We start from the raw sequence: 15,168 nt of genomic DNA, 5'->3' as shown, positions 1-15,168 counted from the left end.
TGCACACACACACAAGCGTTGAGTTGTATAAAAACCGTTTCTATAAAATAAAATCCAAATAGGACATAAAACATCGAATAAAAAAATTCAACAAAAACCAAGTGAATGTAAAGTTGATGAATGACTGTGGTATGATCAAAAGGGGCGCATCAATGGTTGGGTGATTGTGCTTTTGTTGTTGCATGTATGTATGTATTTATGAATGTATGTAAATAATAGTTTAGTGTGAGTGCGAATGTGTGTGTGCCTGCTCCTATACTCTGGTATTGGGAGTTGGCGGTGGGAGACCAACATTGATATGTTGGTACAAATACTCATATTTTAGCCTTTTTTAAAGCTGAGCTTGGAATTTGTACTGCATTCGTAAATTTGCTCTTCTCCCAACCCTGCTCCTTGACGACTCGAACCGCCACGTCAACTATGTAGATCCGTCGTCGCTTTGCCTAAGCTGCCGGCAGCATTGTAACGCCAACCACGCTCCTTCTCTGCTGCTTTGCAATTGTATAAACAAATATGTATGTATATTCTCATATTTTAGGGCTTTGCGACGACTGACCGGATTTACCAATTTCTAATTGTCTCATAGGCTGCTGCAGCTGCTTCTCTGGCTCCGGCTTGTTGTTCCCATCCTACAGCATTAGTCGTGAACGAGATTTCTTTAGTCGCCCAGTTGCACCGCCCAAACCACCATCGCCATTCCACGACTTAGACTTGGAGCGAAAATGGCGATACGCGCTATTGTAAGCTGGCTCCAACATGGGACAGTATGCGACGGGATCGCACAAATCCGAATGCTGCTCGTAGAACTCTTTGTAACCATTGTGCAGCAGGTAGATCTCGGGGTATTCGAGTGCTGGGTAACAATTCGTATTGCGCTCGCGATCGGTGCTGCGGAGGAAACGCGATAATTTCGGTCCACGTTCCGATGAAAATTCGCAGTGGAATATAATAATGTTGCGCCGATTATCATTGCTCGCCTTCTGCTGATCCTCAGACTTTTGCTGCGTCAGGAACTCTTCGATAATCTGTTCGTGCGTGTACAAATTTTGTGCACCACGTATGTGGCCACCTTCGTACTCATACGGATAGCGACAATCGATAATGCGGTAGGAGGCCACAACATCATCGAATTCACCGCGCAGTAAACGTGCCATGGTGTTGCAGGAAATCGATTTCAGATCGCGATGCCGACCTTCCATCAACGGCAGTGCAAATGGCCTGCTGAAGTCACCAATTAGAACTGGTTCATCCTTGCTTTCGGATCGGGCTAGCGCAGACATGATTTCAGCATCATTCATTGACATGCTCTTGCGCAATGGAGGGGGATGACTCAGCTTAGGTTGCGGCGTTGCCAGTACAGCCAGCGACATTGTCAAAGAGTCGTTGAGATTTTCTTTATCCGCTTCAACGCGGTACCGTTTGATTTGTAGGGGTGAGGTGGTCTTCGACGGTGGGTCAGGACGCTTGAAACAGTAGCTAAGGGTGGTATTGTTACGCTCAGCTGTTAACTGTTTGGCACCGAACGGACTTGTTGCAGTCTCTTGCACTTGTTTAAGCAGTGTCTCAGGTGTCTTTGGCGCCGGCAAGCAGTTATCAGTCATGCTCAGACAGCGACGTACTGGGGGTCGACGCATTTCAGGCGTTTTCAAAGGTTCTATCAATTTTGGCTGTTCGGCTGGACGGTGTGCGGGTGAAAAGAAACTTTTGATTTGGCCAATGAACAACGAATCCAAATCGCTGGGAACTTTAGGCATCGAATTCGCTGGCTGCAGCGAATGTTCGAGTGACTCCATTTCAAAGAGTTCCATGTAGTCCTCCTCCATCGATGAAGACCCCATCGAACCAGAAGAAAGACTGTGAAAAATGCGCAGGCTGTTTGCAGCCGTTGGGGAACCTTTGCTGCTGCCGTTGGCATGGATATTGGTATTTGGTAGCTTCTGTAGGCGCGACGCGATTGATTGGCGATTATGGTTGTTTTCGCTATTGTTGATAAGCTCTCGCTGATGTGTATGTACTCCGGACTTTTGCACGAATTGGAAGCGACACGGCGACCCTTCTGGTGAAAGCAGACCCATTTGTAGGGGTATTTCGAAAGCCGTCGAACGCAAGCGTTGTTCTTGAAGCTCATTAACCCGTTCATCGTCATTGTATAAGGACAACTGATGATCGACAGCCATCTCGTGCAGCGAGCTGTTCATAATGGCAAGCTCGTGATGATGGGGAGAAGCGTTTTTGTTGGCAGCGACCGAGACAGAATTCAAGTCGTGTGGCAATTGACAACTAAAATGCAAACAAACAGAGAAGAACAAATTCGACATTAAAAAAGTTTTGAAGAAATTTGGGAAAAAATTATTGAAAAAGTAGTGAAAAGAAATAAACAGAGAAAATTGGCAGGTATTTACAAACAAATCAAAAAGTAGGCGCCATTGACATTGCTAACAGCGCGGGTGGTAGCTTTGGAGCTGCGGCATCTAAAAAGCCACACGGCGGGCAACATCCTTTGGAACAAATTCAAGCGCACTACTACACAGGACACACAAAATAGGACTGAATCAAATTGGACTAAGCAGCGTTGAGTGAACCACCAGCTTGCTTAGACGGCGCAAGCCCATCCAGGCAGCTGACGTGCAAAGTAGCTGTGTGCATGTATGAGTGCATGTGCAGGCGGTGGGTTCATTNTGTTGAGTGAACCACCAGCTCGCTTAGACGGCGCAAGCCCATGCAGGCAGCTGACGTTCAAAGTAGCTGTGTGCATGTATGAGTGCATGTGCAGGCGGTGGGTTCATTCAACTTGAACTGGCCTGTACACATGCGCTGTAAGTTACAAGCATATCCGTGCATGTATACAGTTGTAAAAGCATTTATTTATGGTATCAAATAGTAGGATGATAGCAGGGAGCTCTGCTGTTGTGGTTGCCAATAGTGCTCGAGAGCTGGTGCTAGCGGCGGCGGTGGTGGATATACTAAACACCAACAACACCATTAAATTAAGAACAAGAAAAATTCAACCCACAAACTAACACAGTACTTATAAGCAGATATGTATGTATGGGAGGGTTGTTCATAAAAACAACGCAACTGGAACTACAATAGAAGACCATACAAATGCTGCAGCTAAACACATACAAATGTATGTATGTACATAGGTGTACCGTGCAAGGAGCGCTTGTTACACCAAAACGCCGCTGAATTACTGTACCCTCAGTGCCATGCGAGAATATCAGTCCCGTGCCTCGAGTTGCATTCGATGAAAACAACAACAGTATAATGCCGGGTCTGATATTGATCGACGAAATGGGGGAATACTGACTGAAAGCAGCAGAGGGCGACAACATTTCCGAGCATACATACATACACATGTATGTACACACGAATAGACTTGGAACAAGCGTATTTGTACATTTGAATGTATATGTATGTATACTGTGAATGGAATTCAGTGCAGGAGCAGCCGCAGCAGCGTAGAANTAATGTATGTTTGTATACTGTGAATGGAATTCAGTGCAGGAGCAGCCGCAGCAGCGTAGAATTAGAGACCGTCAGCAGCGCAACATTTGGACATACATATGTATGTACTTATGTACATCGATATATGCATATGTATATACTAGGGTATTCGATTATTCGCCTTTTTTCAAAACCGGTTGCCGATTTTGAAATAAAGAAAGGATAAACCAGTTTTATTTTACATATGTAGTTTTAATACGTTGAAAATGCTACCTCGATATCGAGTCATGGACAAAAATTATGTTATAAACAGGAGGGATAGCTTTTATTTAGAAAACATCAAAGCGAAATAAGTGCAAAGTGTTTTTTCCCCGTAGCGAATGTCATGCATTAGTCACTTAAGAGTCTTGTGCGGAAAAGTTACGTCTTAAATGAGTTTGGGCTCCGTTTGTATGGAAGTCGTTCATGACTTTTTCATATAAATGGTAATTTCGTCATTGCAATGGACTTTTTATAAGTTGAAAATTTACGTTTGGTCTTTTCTAATACTTTATTGAATTTTTTCTGATTTTTTTTCGGTTTTTGAGCCGCCATAGCCGAGTGCTTAGAGGTGCCTACTGCCACTCTGGAGATTCCTGGTTCAATTTCTGGTCCCAGCAACATCAACAGAAGGGTTTTCTAATAGCTGTCGCCCGTCGGCAGACAATGGTAAACCTCCGAGTATATATTTCTGCCATAACTAAGCAGAACACGAATTTTAAGAAAAGCTCGGACCAACACGTAAAAAGCGTTTAAGCGCCAAGCATTTATTTATTCAAATCTAACATGATATACAGTTCTCTTAAACGGGAAGACTTCGAAAAACTTGAAACTTTAATTGGATTTGTTTGAAATGAAAAAAAAACGGTTTCTTTGATCAAAACATTCCGTTTGTTCGATATTCGAAAAATCAAGATCTCAAAAAACCGCCTATAAATTTCCAAAAAACCGGTGGAAACCGGTTTGGAAAAACCGAGTCAATCACCCTAGTACATACCCATATGAATTGCAGCGCCTCGCAGATGTTGCGACTGTGCCGGCTGGCTGCCAACCTGGCCATTGACATAACAGCAAAAAAAAAAAATAAAATAAAGGAATAAATGAATGGTTGACTGATTGACTTACTCCAATGGACTCAAAATGACCCGCAAGAACGCGGAAACAACAAGGAAGTAGCCAACTACGAGTTCGTACTTTTCAAATACAGCGACGACAATTACGTCAAGCAGTGGTCGAGCTCATGCACCAAAACTCAAGTTATTCCCTAAGAATTTCAAGCAAGTTGAGAAAAAACTATAAAGTCACGCTGCATGCTCAGCTTCAAGGGAGGAACGAACAGTCAGCAAAAAAAAGGAAGTTTGCCTTACTTCGCCAGCTCTAATGGCTGCACCGTACACGCCACGTTCAGCTAAAACACAAATAAGCGAATAGGAAATAGAATAAAGTAAACAACGAAGGTGCCAAGGTTGTGCAAGAAAATGCGATCAGCATGCAGCGGAAATATTATTAGACCAGGTCGTTAACTTAAGTTAAGGAAGTTGTACGTACATGCGAGCAAAAGTAGCGCAGTGAAGTGAAAACAAGGGCCTGAATGTGCAAAACAAGAAATAAGTAAGACCACAAGCAAAAACACAGAACCGAAAGTCAACTGTCGCCGACGCACTGCCAAGTGAAGGCGGAAAACACCTTCGCCATCCGCCAGAAAGGCGAGCGCACCGTTCAATGGGCAAGGGTTTGGTGTACATACCAATTGCATTTGTGGCATAACTAAAACAGGGGAAGCTATTGTAGGAATACAAATCAAAACAATTTAAGGTGATCTGCAACGTATTCGTGCTAATACACCACCATACGCGCTTTGGTCACGCTCCAAATGACCAACTCTACACCATTCCATGGTGCAGCTTAAGACGCTAAACCTCACAGTCTGAGAAGGAAATGACGAATCCAACGGTGTTGGATACATTTGTGTGCTACAACATTAAACAAACGAAGCCAAATGTGGAATTAAAAAGTGAAAATATATGTACGTACAACTGTTTATACTACTTTTCGACTAAAGCCTTAAAATACTTACATATATACATACTATGTATGTATGTATTTGGAAAGAATAAACGATATAAAAGCAACAGCAAAAAGGCGTTGTAAAAACCATACCTCAGAACTCTCACTTTCTTTGGCTTATTAATGGGGAGATCGACCGCAGCAACGGGTAGCCGGCCGGCCAGCCAGTGTTGCCAGAAAATTTTTGTTAAAAAATTCTCCTAGTGATGGTAAAATTTTCAAAAAAACGTAAGAACGCCTTTTTTCGCCGTCAAAACACTATCGCGCGTTTATTCGTGTGTAGTGACGATATCTCAATTGAAGATTTTATTTTATTTGTTATACAAATATATGAAAATAGTACACAAAATATACCATATTCATAAAACTCAATACATATTAATATCTACCTGTAAGGTAAATTTATGACAAAAAAAGCAAAGGTTTGTTGTCAACTACCAGTGCAAATTACCAAAAGCCACGGTGTATACAATGGGCACAGTTCAACGTTTCACTTTTTTTCCTATCCATATTTGACAATAGAACTCAAGCTGGCCTACTTTCGCAATTGCAGCAGTAAATTGATGACGAAAACGAAAAAAAATGTGTTGCCAACTATCAAAAAGAAAAATTCAAGTGCTGCTGTGGAAACTCCAGTTGTAATTATCTTTTTCTTTCGTTTCTGATTATTTATGAAAAATATCTTCATTTTTAAGATAAATCTCACTTCCGGCAACACTGCTGTCAGCCTGTTGAAGTGAACTCGCGAACAGCGAGATGAGGAAGAAAGATAAACACGTCGTAACAACAAAAGTATCTACACGCTGAAACCGTTGGAATGGAGTTCAAGTTCAGTTGTGATTGCTTGTAAAGTTGGCGACTTGGAACTTGCGCTTGACTAGCGAGAGCGGCAATGGAAAGTAGGCGCTCTGCTCTGCTGCTCTGCTTGAAAGGCAGAGGCGTGGATTTATTTTAGCCTCCATCACGTCAGGTTCGTGGTCAGTTGAAAGTCAAGTAGGGGAACACCTTTCGATGACCTAAAGGAATCAAGGGATCCCCAACACTTCGGATACATTTCCCAGTTAGTTCCTATGGAATCCCAATCGTGTAACTGCTAAAGAGATTAGGGGTATTCTCTGAGTCTTGCAAAGCCCTTGCACGGTGCACAGATTGCACGGATTGCACGGCAAAACCCGGTTTTCTTATGGGACAGCTTTGCAAACCGTGCAATCCGTGCACCTTGCAAGGGCTTTGCAAGACTCAGTGAATACCCCTATTGTCTTCCATATTTTTGTTAAAATTATTTACAAACGTGCCAGTCGTGTGAGACGTGCTTTAAAAGAAAAACGAATTTAACCCTGGATACCTGTCGTAGAATGGCTGAAGAACACCGTTTGTAAAAAGTAGCAAAATATAATTTATTCTAGAGGCCTTAATTGAAATTTTATTTAATTAAGTTTACTGATTTTTTTTTTTATATAATATCCTTTATACATATGTACGTACCTAAATACAATTCAAATACATACATATGTGCATACATAAACACATATTTTTACTAATAATAATTTAAAATTGACTTCGCGTTCTCGTCGAATTAACGTACACATATGGAATACTTTAGTCGGAAGACTGGACTGCTATTCCTAATGAATTTCAGAGTATTGTTATACTCAGTGCCTATTCCCACGACAGTCCGGTCTACATAACAGGATCGACCCAGATTTACAGTATCGGTCATATCTATAGCACGCCATTTCCTTGTGATATTGTGTGCCCCTTATGTGTATTTATTTATTTTTAAGAATTTTCAATTAAAATTTAGTTCATTCCCAGACAAACCCCATATATACCCAAGTTCAACAATTTGTAGAAAACTACAAAAAAGTGTAAACAATTTTCACTCAAATTTGAAACTTTTTTTTCCCGGAAGTGTTAGAATTTTTTTGAGTACACAGTTTTGTAGCCCCTGCAATTTTAGTCTGATAATGTGCAAATTTCAAATGGCTACGAATTACCATTGATTTTTTTAAATTTTTTTTTGTCGCATCGGCTTCCATAATATGAATAAACTCAATTTATTTGTATATGGAAGAAAACCGCAACACGTTTGGCGAAAAAAATTCTATAAAATAAACGGTAACTTTTAGCCACTTGAAACTTGCACATTATCAGACTAAAATTGATTGGGCTATAAAACTGTGTATTCAGAAAAATTCAAACACTTCCGAGAAAAAAGTTTGAAATTTAGGGTAAAATTCTAAAAATTTTTTAACTTGGGTTTATATGGGGTTTGTTAGAGAAAGAACTGTATTTTAATTGAAAATTCTTAAAAATAAATAAATAAACATAAGTGGCACACAATATCACTTTGAAATGGCGTGCTATAGATATGATCGATACTGTATATCTGGCCAAGGACTTTCACTCCAGCATCACTCCCCAAAAACTATTTGGGGAATTTGTATGCTGTTACCACAACAACAACTGGGTTTTGGCGAACTTATTAGAAATTATAAATCACTTTCCATGGAGAAACCAATTGAATCTTGCGAAAAATACCGCACTCTAGGTAAAGAAAAAGTCAACGATTCTGACAATGGTTCAAGTTTTTGCAGTGATGTGGATATCCAAACGATAAGTAGCCAAGACAGCGACCGCACAAGAAAAGATCTGCGATTTATGAACTAGTAATGAATTGGTGTCAACAAAGTTGCAAAGAATTTTCAGGAATTTGTATGATGTTGCAATAACTACACCTCTGCGCCCCCACCTCTTTAGTGAACTCAAAAAGAATGTTTCGTGCATCGGGTATCATTTAATAGCGAATTGCCCTTTAATGTGGAAAACCTTTTCAAAACGAAGAATATTTTGTGGAAAAAATGTTTCAAATAAAAATTTCTTGAGTAAAAATCCGGAAATCCGGATATCAGCAGTATCCGGCCGGATAGTCGAATAATCTAAAAACGGCCGGATATCTACCAGACAACCGGCATAGCTCTAGTAAAAGAATATATACATATATGTAAGTACCTATGTACATACATTTCCTCTATGAAATAAAAATTGATGGATTTTTAGAATTCTAATAGTTTTACTAAAAAACGCCTCTAAAAGTTGACTTCGCCTGGTCGACGAATCAGCGTATACAATTAGTCATGTGACACGACATTTTAACCAGTTTTGATTTTTTTGATGTATAAAAAAAATATCAAAAATCGACGTGAATTCTTATCCACCTGAAACTTGCACTTTATTAAGCGAGAATTAAAAAAAAAAATCTTATTAAAGTTTTATGCAACATTTTTTTTGAAATTTTCTTATTTCTTACAAAGATTGAAATTTGGACTTAACCGGTTTTTGTTAAATAATGAGCAGTATTTGTATAAAAAAAATAATAATAGGTAATCATTAAACAAACAATCGAAGAATCACAAAAACTAGTCAAAATATCGTGCCCCAATTATTTTTCAAATGACCAGGTACATATGTAGAAAAAATATTGGGAACCCATCCAGGTTTAAAAATATATTCATGCACGAAATTCATTTGCATTTACAGTCGAATTATCGAAGAAAAACTTTTGCTATTGAACCATTATGTTAAAATGGAATTTTTATTATTAAACGTAAATTTTTTTGTTGGTTAATTTTTTCGACAGGGTGGATAGCTTATATGTAAGTACTATATTTTCGAATGAACTTCTGATCCTTTGTCTAGTTTCGTTTGGAGACAAACCGGTTTGGACGTCGTGCCATCTTCATTGTCAGTATTCGTTGGAAGTTCATTTCGAAATACATAAATCATGATAAATTTTATATTTTACAAACTTAGGTATGTACATACATAGTTTTGGCGCTTTGGACCTTCTTGAGCAAGAAAACTTTCAAAAGTGTCTACCAAAGATTCTAATTTCACTTAATTCAACTTGATGCACTTGCTCTCCGAGCTTCATCAAATTTCGTTGGTATGCACATAATTTTGAATTACACAAAAACGTATTCCCGAGATAAAATTTAAATGGTAATTAGAGCCCACACATTCAGTGCGATCCAGAACGTCTAGGATTTGCAGGTTTTGCAGGATTTAGCCCAAATTCATTCCCGTATGCCACGTTCACATATGGTTTATTAAAGGAAACAGGCTTATTTTATATTTCTCATCTGACACCTATTACACCCTTTACGCTGCCTTTATTTTTAGTTTCCGTTTGAAAGAATAAATTTTGTACTTTTAGTTTCCGTTTAAAATATTTTTTTTTTTTTTGAATTTTTATTTCAATGCTTTAAAATTACCTTGTGAATTCCATGGCCATGTCACCACTGGTCTCTTCTGCGATTGCGTCCCACAGCATTTTGTAGTTTTATATACTTTTGTACTTAATTACAGAATGGCAAAATATTCCGGCACTAAAATGTCGGGCGTTAATTTTAACTATCGTTGGTTCTGTGCTCCTGAAAATTGCTAGAACACAATTTTCAGCGGCTTCACTCTCCTTTGTTTTAAACTCCTTCACGTGCTGCTGCTGCTTTCATCAGCTCTGGTTTGTGCACTTCAATTACTGTTGCTGCATTTTATTTTTGTTAATTTCACTTGTTTTATTTACTATTTCGTTATTTATTGCAGTCCTTTTGCTAGCCAAATAGCTGGGCGATTCTCATACTTGATTTTAAACAAAATTTACAACTTTTAGAACCTTTATGCAAAATGTCCACCACAATTGCTTCTTACAATTTTGATTGTTCGTTCTTAAGTACTTAATAAACCACATATGTTCTATATCATTTTGTATCAATTCAATATTGCTTATAGTCCCGAGGAGTTGAGTTTTCTTATTTTTGATACGTTTCAAAGGAAATTGCATTGAATATTATAAATTGATTCACTTCAAATTGAATGTCGGATATGATTTTGGAGTGACCAGGCGGTTGGCAAGACGCACGAAGCAAGCACACCAACTACTTGACACCACACCACAAAGCAAAAACTCAAACTAACTCACTCATTCGCATAAAGGCGCCTTTTATACAAAACTTTACGCGCGCTCTATTTTACATTATCCACTCAATTCTGCAGCGCGCAAAAGAGGGGAAATAGCAGCTCTGCTACCACTGCACCAACAATAAAAAGTCAGTTGCAGTGTTGCCACAAATAATTGCCAAATTCCTCAAAAACAAATGAAAAATCCTCAGCATCCGAACAAATTACTCAAAATTTTCTTATTACAGNGAGTTGCAGTGTTGCCACAAATAAATTGCCAAATTCCCCAAAAACAAGTGAAAAATCCTCAGCATCCGAACAAATTACTCAAAATTTTCTTATTACAGATATTTGTATTATGTACTACTGTTTACTGGTACTTAGTAAAAAAATTAATTACATTCTCCAATTCATTAAATTGGTACATTTGTTCTTGCGGCTCAAACAAAGTATCACCGTTGTTTTTTATGCCTTGCTTTGTGTATAATATTGCTACTACTATATCAGTGGTCAATCTGGTTCTCAAGTCAGTCCCACACATTTTTAAACTACTAAATATANCTATAATATTGCTGCTACTATATCAAGGTTCAATCTGGTTCTCAAGTCAGTCCCACACATTTTTAAACTACTAAATATACGTTCTACTAAAGCATTAGAAAATGGCTATATTAGTAATGCAGATATATATATTTTATTAATTGGGAACCTTACATGAGCAAGAGGAATCTTTTAATTCAAAAACTTTTTTCCTATAATTTTCTGGATTTAATGAAGAATCAATATGAATCTTCTTATGACCAAACAATGCGTGTTCTCTCCGTTTGAAATCGAGATTTTGCAAGTTCAAAATATAACGATTGATTTTATTTGGCTCCTAATAAAACTTCGAAAAGCTCTTATTCAGAAATTTCCAGAGCGATTTAACAACTCTGTTGCGTTAAACATGGTTGCATTTGTTATCTGCAAATATATCGAGAGAAAATTTCTCAAAATAAAAATCCTCAAGTTCTCAACACATTTAAAACTTTTTATCTTCATTATCTAAACGCTTTGTCGGATGGCGACATTATTTTTTGAACACGGCAGTGAAATCATGAATTTGTACGAGTTTGACATAAAAGAAGAGCAGGCCACAACCACAGTCGTCGCGTAGCCCGGTCATCGCCAAAAATAATTATCTACATAAGAGTACGTGGTAAAATAACAGCTTTGGTCCGTAGCTAGTCGTTTTCATTGTGTTCGGGCTATCAAGTGCAACCAAAATTCCTTACGTTTTGAGGAATTACTAACAAAGTGGCAACACTGGTCAGTTTTCAATTGCCCGCAAAATGGAATGCAAAAAGAGAAAAACAACCGATTTCTCAGAAACTCAATGCAGAGAGCCAACTACAGAACACGGACGAATTATCACTCAATCTTTGCAGAGAAACGGGTGCAATTGCAGGCCGCAAAACGAACGTATGCACCACCAAAAAGCAAAGAACAAGTGGAAATGGCAAACGACTCAGAGGAAAGTGAAGAAAATTGCGCGGAAGGCGAAAAAGGATGCTTTGATTTCTGGAGAAGTCATACAGCTGGTAATGGCGCCAAGGCAGACAGACAGCTTCTTGAGGTTGCTGTTCACTTTAGTTGGATGCATGTATGCGCTTTTCAACCTTTAATATTCTTCTCACTCTAGCTACTCAAAAGGAATATGGAACTTCCTTGAAGATGTCGCTTCGTCCTGAGTGAGCCTGGTTAACTGATCGCTCGATTGGTATGGCGTTTTATTATCCTGACTCCGGATTTGATATTGGTTCAATGCAGTGAAACAAGGATGCACTGATTTTACACGATTGAACCACTTTTGTATAGCACAAAAAAACAAAAACAAAAACACTGGGGAAATCAAATCTTACATTTTTGGATACAAAAGGCCATGGAGCAAGTGTATCGCGAATCCACTATGTATTGAAATATTACTTCCTTTCCAATGCCTTGAAATAAAACTGGTATTACGTACTTTAAAGCTTAATAAATATACACATATAGAAACGCGACTAAATATTTTAGGAGCAGCAATAGAAAAATTGAAGATTTGCACGCGCGTGACTGGAGAAACGTTCACTACTTTTAATGATTTTTTACCTTTAATGGACGAATTCTTGGTATTGGCGAAATGGCCGCATCACACTTTGTTGTTGGGCCACTTCGCCATGATTTTGAGTCAACATTTTTGACACTCCATGTGCCCAGCTTTTTGGTGAGCAAACATACAAACAAACATATGGACATAATTGCTGCTCTTCAGCTGTTTAACCAGTAAAACACAACCACAACTATTAGTTGTTGTTTACAGTGTTAATTGTCGCTCCTTGCTATCCACACTATCCTTGCCATCAGCTGAGCGGTGATTTTTACATTTCTTTCGCCTTATCACCCATTCGCTTTTACTGTATACTGTATGTATATCCTTTTGTTGCACTTGAAGCCCTTGAGCACTGCGCCGTTCATCGTCGCTGCCACTGCTGAACTCGGTTTCGGTCTCTTTCTTGCAAACATTTCTGTTTACATATTTTACCTCTTTGCACATAAAGTTGATAACAACAAATCCGAGTGTAGCAGCAGCAGAAGGGGCAATAGCGACGTTGGCGGTCATAACAACAGCAACAAAGTTCGCCGCTGCGAACAGTTGTTGATCACATAGCGACAAAAACAGCAACAACGTCATGCGCGTTTAGCTAAATGACCAACAAACACACAGCAATAGATACAAAGCAAGAGCAGCATTCCAAATTCGGTATACCTTTGCTGGAGAGTTGCCAAATCTCGTTGTTCACGATGGAAATAAGCGTGTTAGAGGAATTTACATAACGTCGCCGTGATAAAAGATAGTCGTAAGCGCAATTTTGACGATTTTTTGTTCTAGATCAGTTCTATATTTTGAAATAAGATCTTTCGAATGGTGTTATCAGTTTTTGGATATCTCATTTAGTTTTCGAGATTTTGCCTACATTTTTTTCGATTATTTAGTACGGATTTGGTTAGTAATGCAGTCATATAAAACTAATCAATTTTTTTTAAATGCCGTTATCCATTTTCGGATATCTTCTTTAGTTTCCGAGAAATTGAGTGAAAATTATCGTTAATTTAGTACAAATTTTGAACTAAAATAAAAATGGTCAAAACTAATTACCAATAAACAATAAAAATTAAATAATCTAAGAATTCTGTGAACTAGTAACATTCTCTGAAACTTTGGCGGACCCACGGGGAGTGTTTTAATACATATACGCCATATTATACATAAATATGCGCCATATTAAAACACCGCCCATGGGTACGCCACTGACTGATACGTAGTTCAACCCCCAAACCGCCCCACTGGATCCGCCACTGTCGGTACCCATAGAAATCTGACTAATTTTGACAAGTTCGGATTCGTACGGAATGGTTTGTTACACATAGATCAAAAAACAAAATCCACATTGAATATTTTATGATTGCGTTTTACGAAAATATTCAGGAAGTTTTTTAGAACTTTAAAATTTCTACATATGTAAGTGCTAAAATAGAGGGAATGTTTTCTGTCTCGTCATGTGGCAAGTATGTATGTATATATTAATGTGCCAAAATGCCCATGCACAAACATTTGGTTCAAAATGCCCGTTTTCCTCTGCAGAAGTGGGAGTTACATATCAGCTTGGATTAAAGTTTTAGTTGTATTCGAAGTTCCATCATTTTTTTTATGTCATTATAAACGCAAAACCGCACTACGAACTGATATTGTAAACAAGAGAACAATTCAAAAAAGCTTTTGAAGGCAATGACTGACCTTTAAAAAATAACACATTTTGCATGGTTGGCGGAATTCTCAGCACAAGCACTTTATTTTGTCACAAATTGAGTAGTTGTTTCGTATTAAGTCTTTGAGCAGTGCCAAGCAACACAACCATCCTCGGACTTTTCATTTATTAGTTCGTTTAAGTTTTTAGACCCAAATTCATAAAAAATGAAGAAGATTTCTACTACTCTATGAATCGATAATTTGTACTTCACTTTTATAGCTCTTTAAACCTATTTTATTTTTTATGAATAAGGCCATTAATAAATTAATAAAGTTTAATATTTTATTAAACAAGACAACTAACTGAAATCAAAGTTAAAAAATATAGAACTTATAATTGCATGAATAAAAAAAATAATAAATGAAAATTGTACTGGCCCACAGCGGTCGGAGAGGCCATGTTTTATGCGAAAAATTAGAAGGACTGTTACGATTATAACAAAACTGCGGGATCGTAGTATTGTTGCAATGTTAAATCCGAATATGCCATAAAATTTATAGTTTGACAGTTGAAAGCTGTCAAATCAACTACCAATTTCTCTAAAATTATGAAAATGTTTTTGAAGATTAAAACAGATTGAAAAATTAAAACCTTGACAGTTGACGGTTGTCAAATGGACTGTGATTTTTTCTTAAAATAACATAATCTTTTTAAAAATACCACTGATTAGGTTTAAAGGCATGCTGATCACGAATTTTATATCAAATTAAAACTTTGAGAGTTGACAGCTGTCAAATAAACTGTTATTTTTTCTAAAAATAAGCAAGTCTTTTTTAAGATGCTACTGATAACATTAAAACCTTAAGAGTTTACAAATTTCGGAGAG

At 37.9% G+C, this 15,168-nt stretch overlaps 1 protein-coding gene across 1 annotated transcript; it reads right to left on the bottom strand.

The window, feature by feature from the left end:
• Window positions 1-327: 327 nt before the first annotated feature.
• Window positions 328-10,534, bottom strand: stg (string). The gene is made up of 2 exons (XM_017618382.1): window positions 9,828-10,534; window positions 328-2,280 (listed from the first exon to the last, which is right to left on the bottom strand). Exons 1-2 carry the CDS (start codon window positions 9,884-9,886, stop codon window positions 630-632), a joined length of 1,710 nt encoding a protein of 569 aa, XP_017473871.1. The 5' UTR covers window positions 9,887-10,534; the 3' UTR covers window positions 328-629.
• Between the last annotated feature and the right edge of the window lie 4,634 nt (window positions 10,535-15,168).

Source organism: Rhagoletis zephyria, unplaced genomic scaffold (genome assembly GCF_001687245.7).
Source record: "Rhagoletis zephyria isolate East Lansing unplaced genomic scaffold, Rhagoletis_zephyria_1.1 Rzeph_scaffold_01610, whole genome shotgun sequence".
Classification (NCBI taxonomy): Eukaryota; Metazoa; Arthropoda; class Insecta; order Diptera; family Tephritidae; genus Rhagoletis; species Rhagoletis zephyria.
The sequence above is the reverse complement of the archived record's forward strand: the minus strand, read 5'-3'. Positions and strand labels throughout refer to the sequence as shown.

Excerpts from the sequence above, each read along its gene's own strand:
- stg (XM_017618382.1), bottom strand. The coding sequence starts at position 9,886 with ATGCTGTGGGACGCAATCGCAGAAGAGACCAGTGGTGACATGGCCATG. Across the intron at positions 2,281-9,827 it reads ATGGCCATGGAATTCACAAG|TTGTCAATTGCCACACGACT; the intron begins GTAATTTTAAAG and ends TTTGCATTTTAG.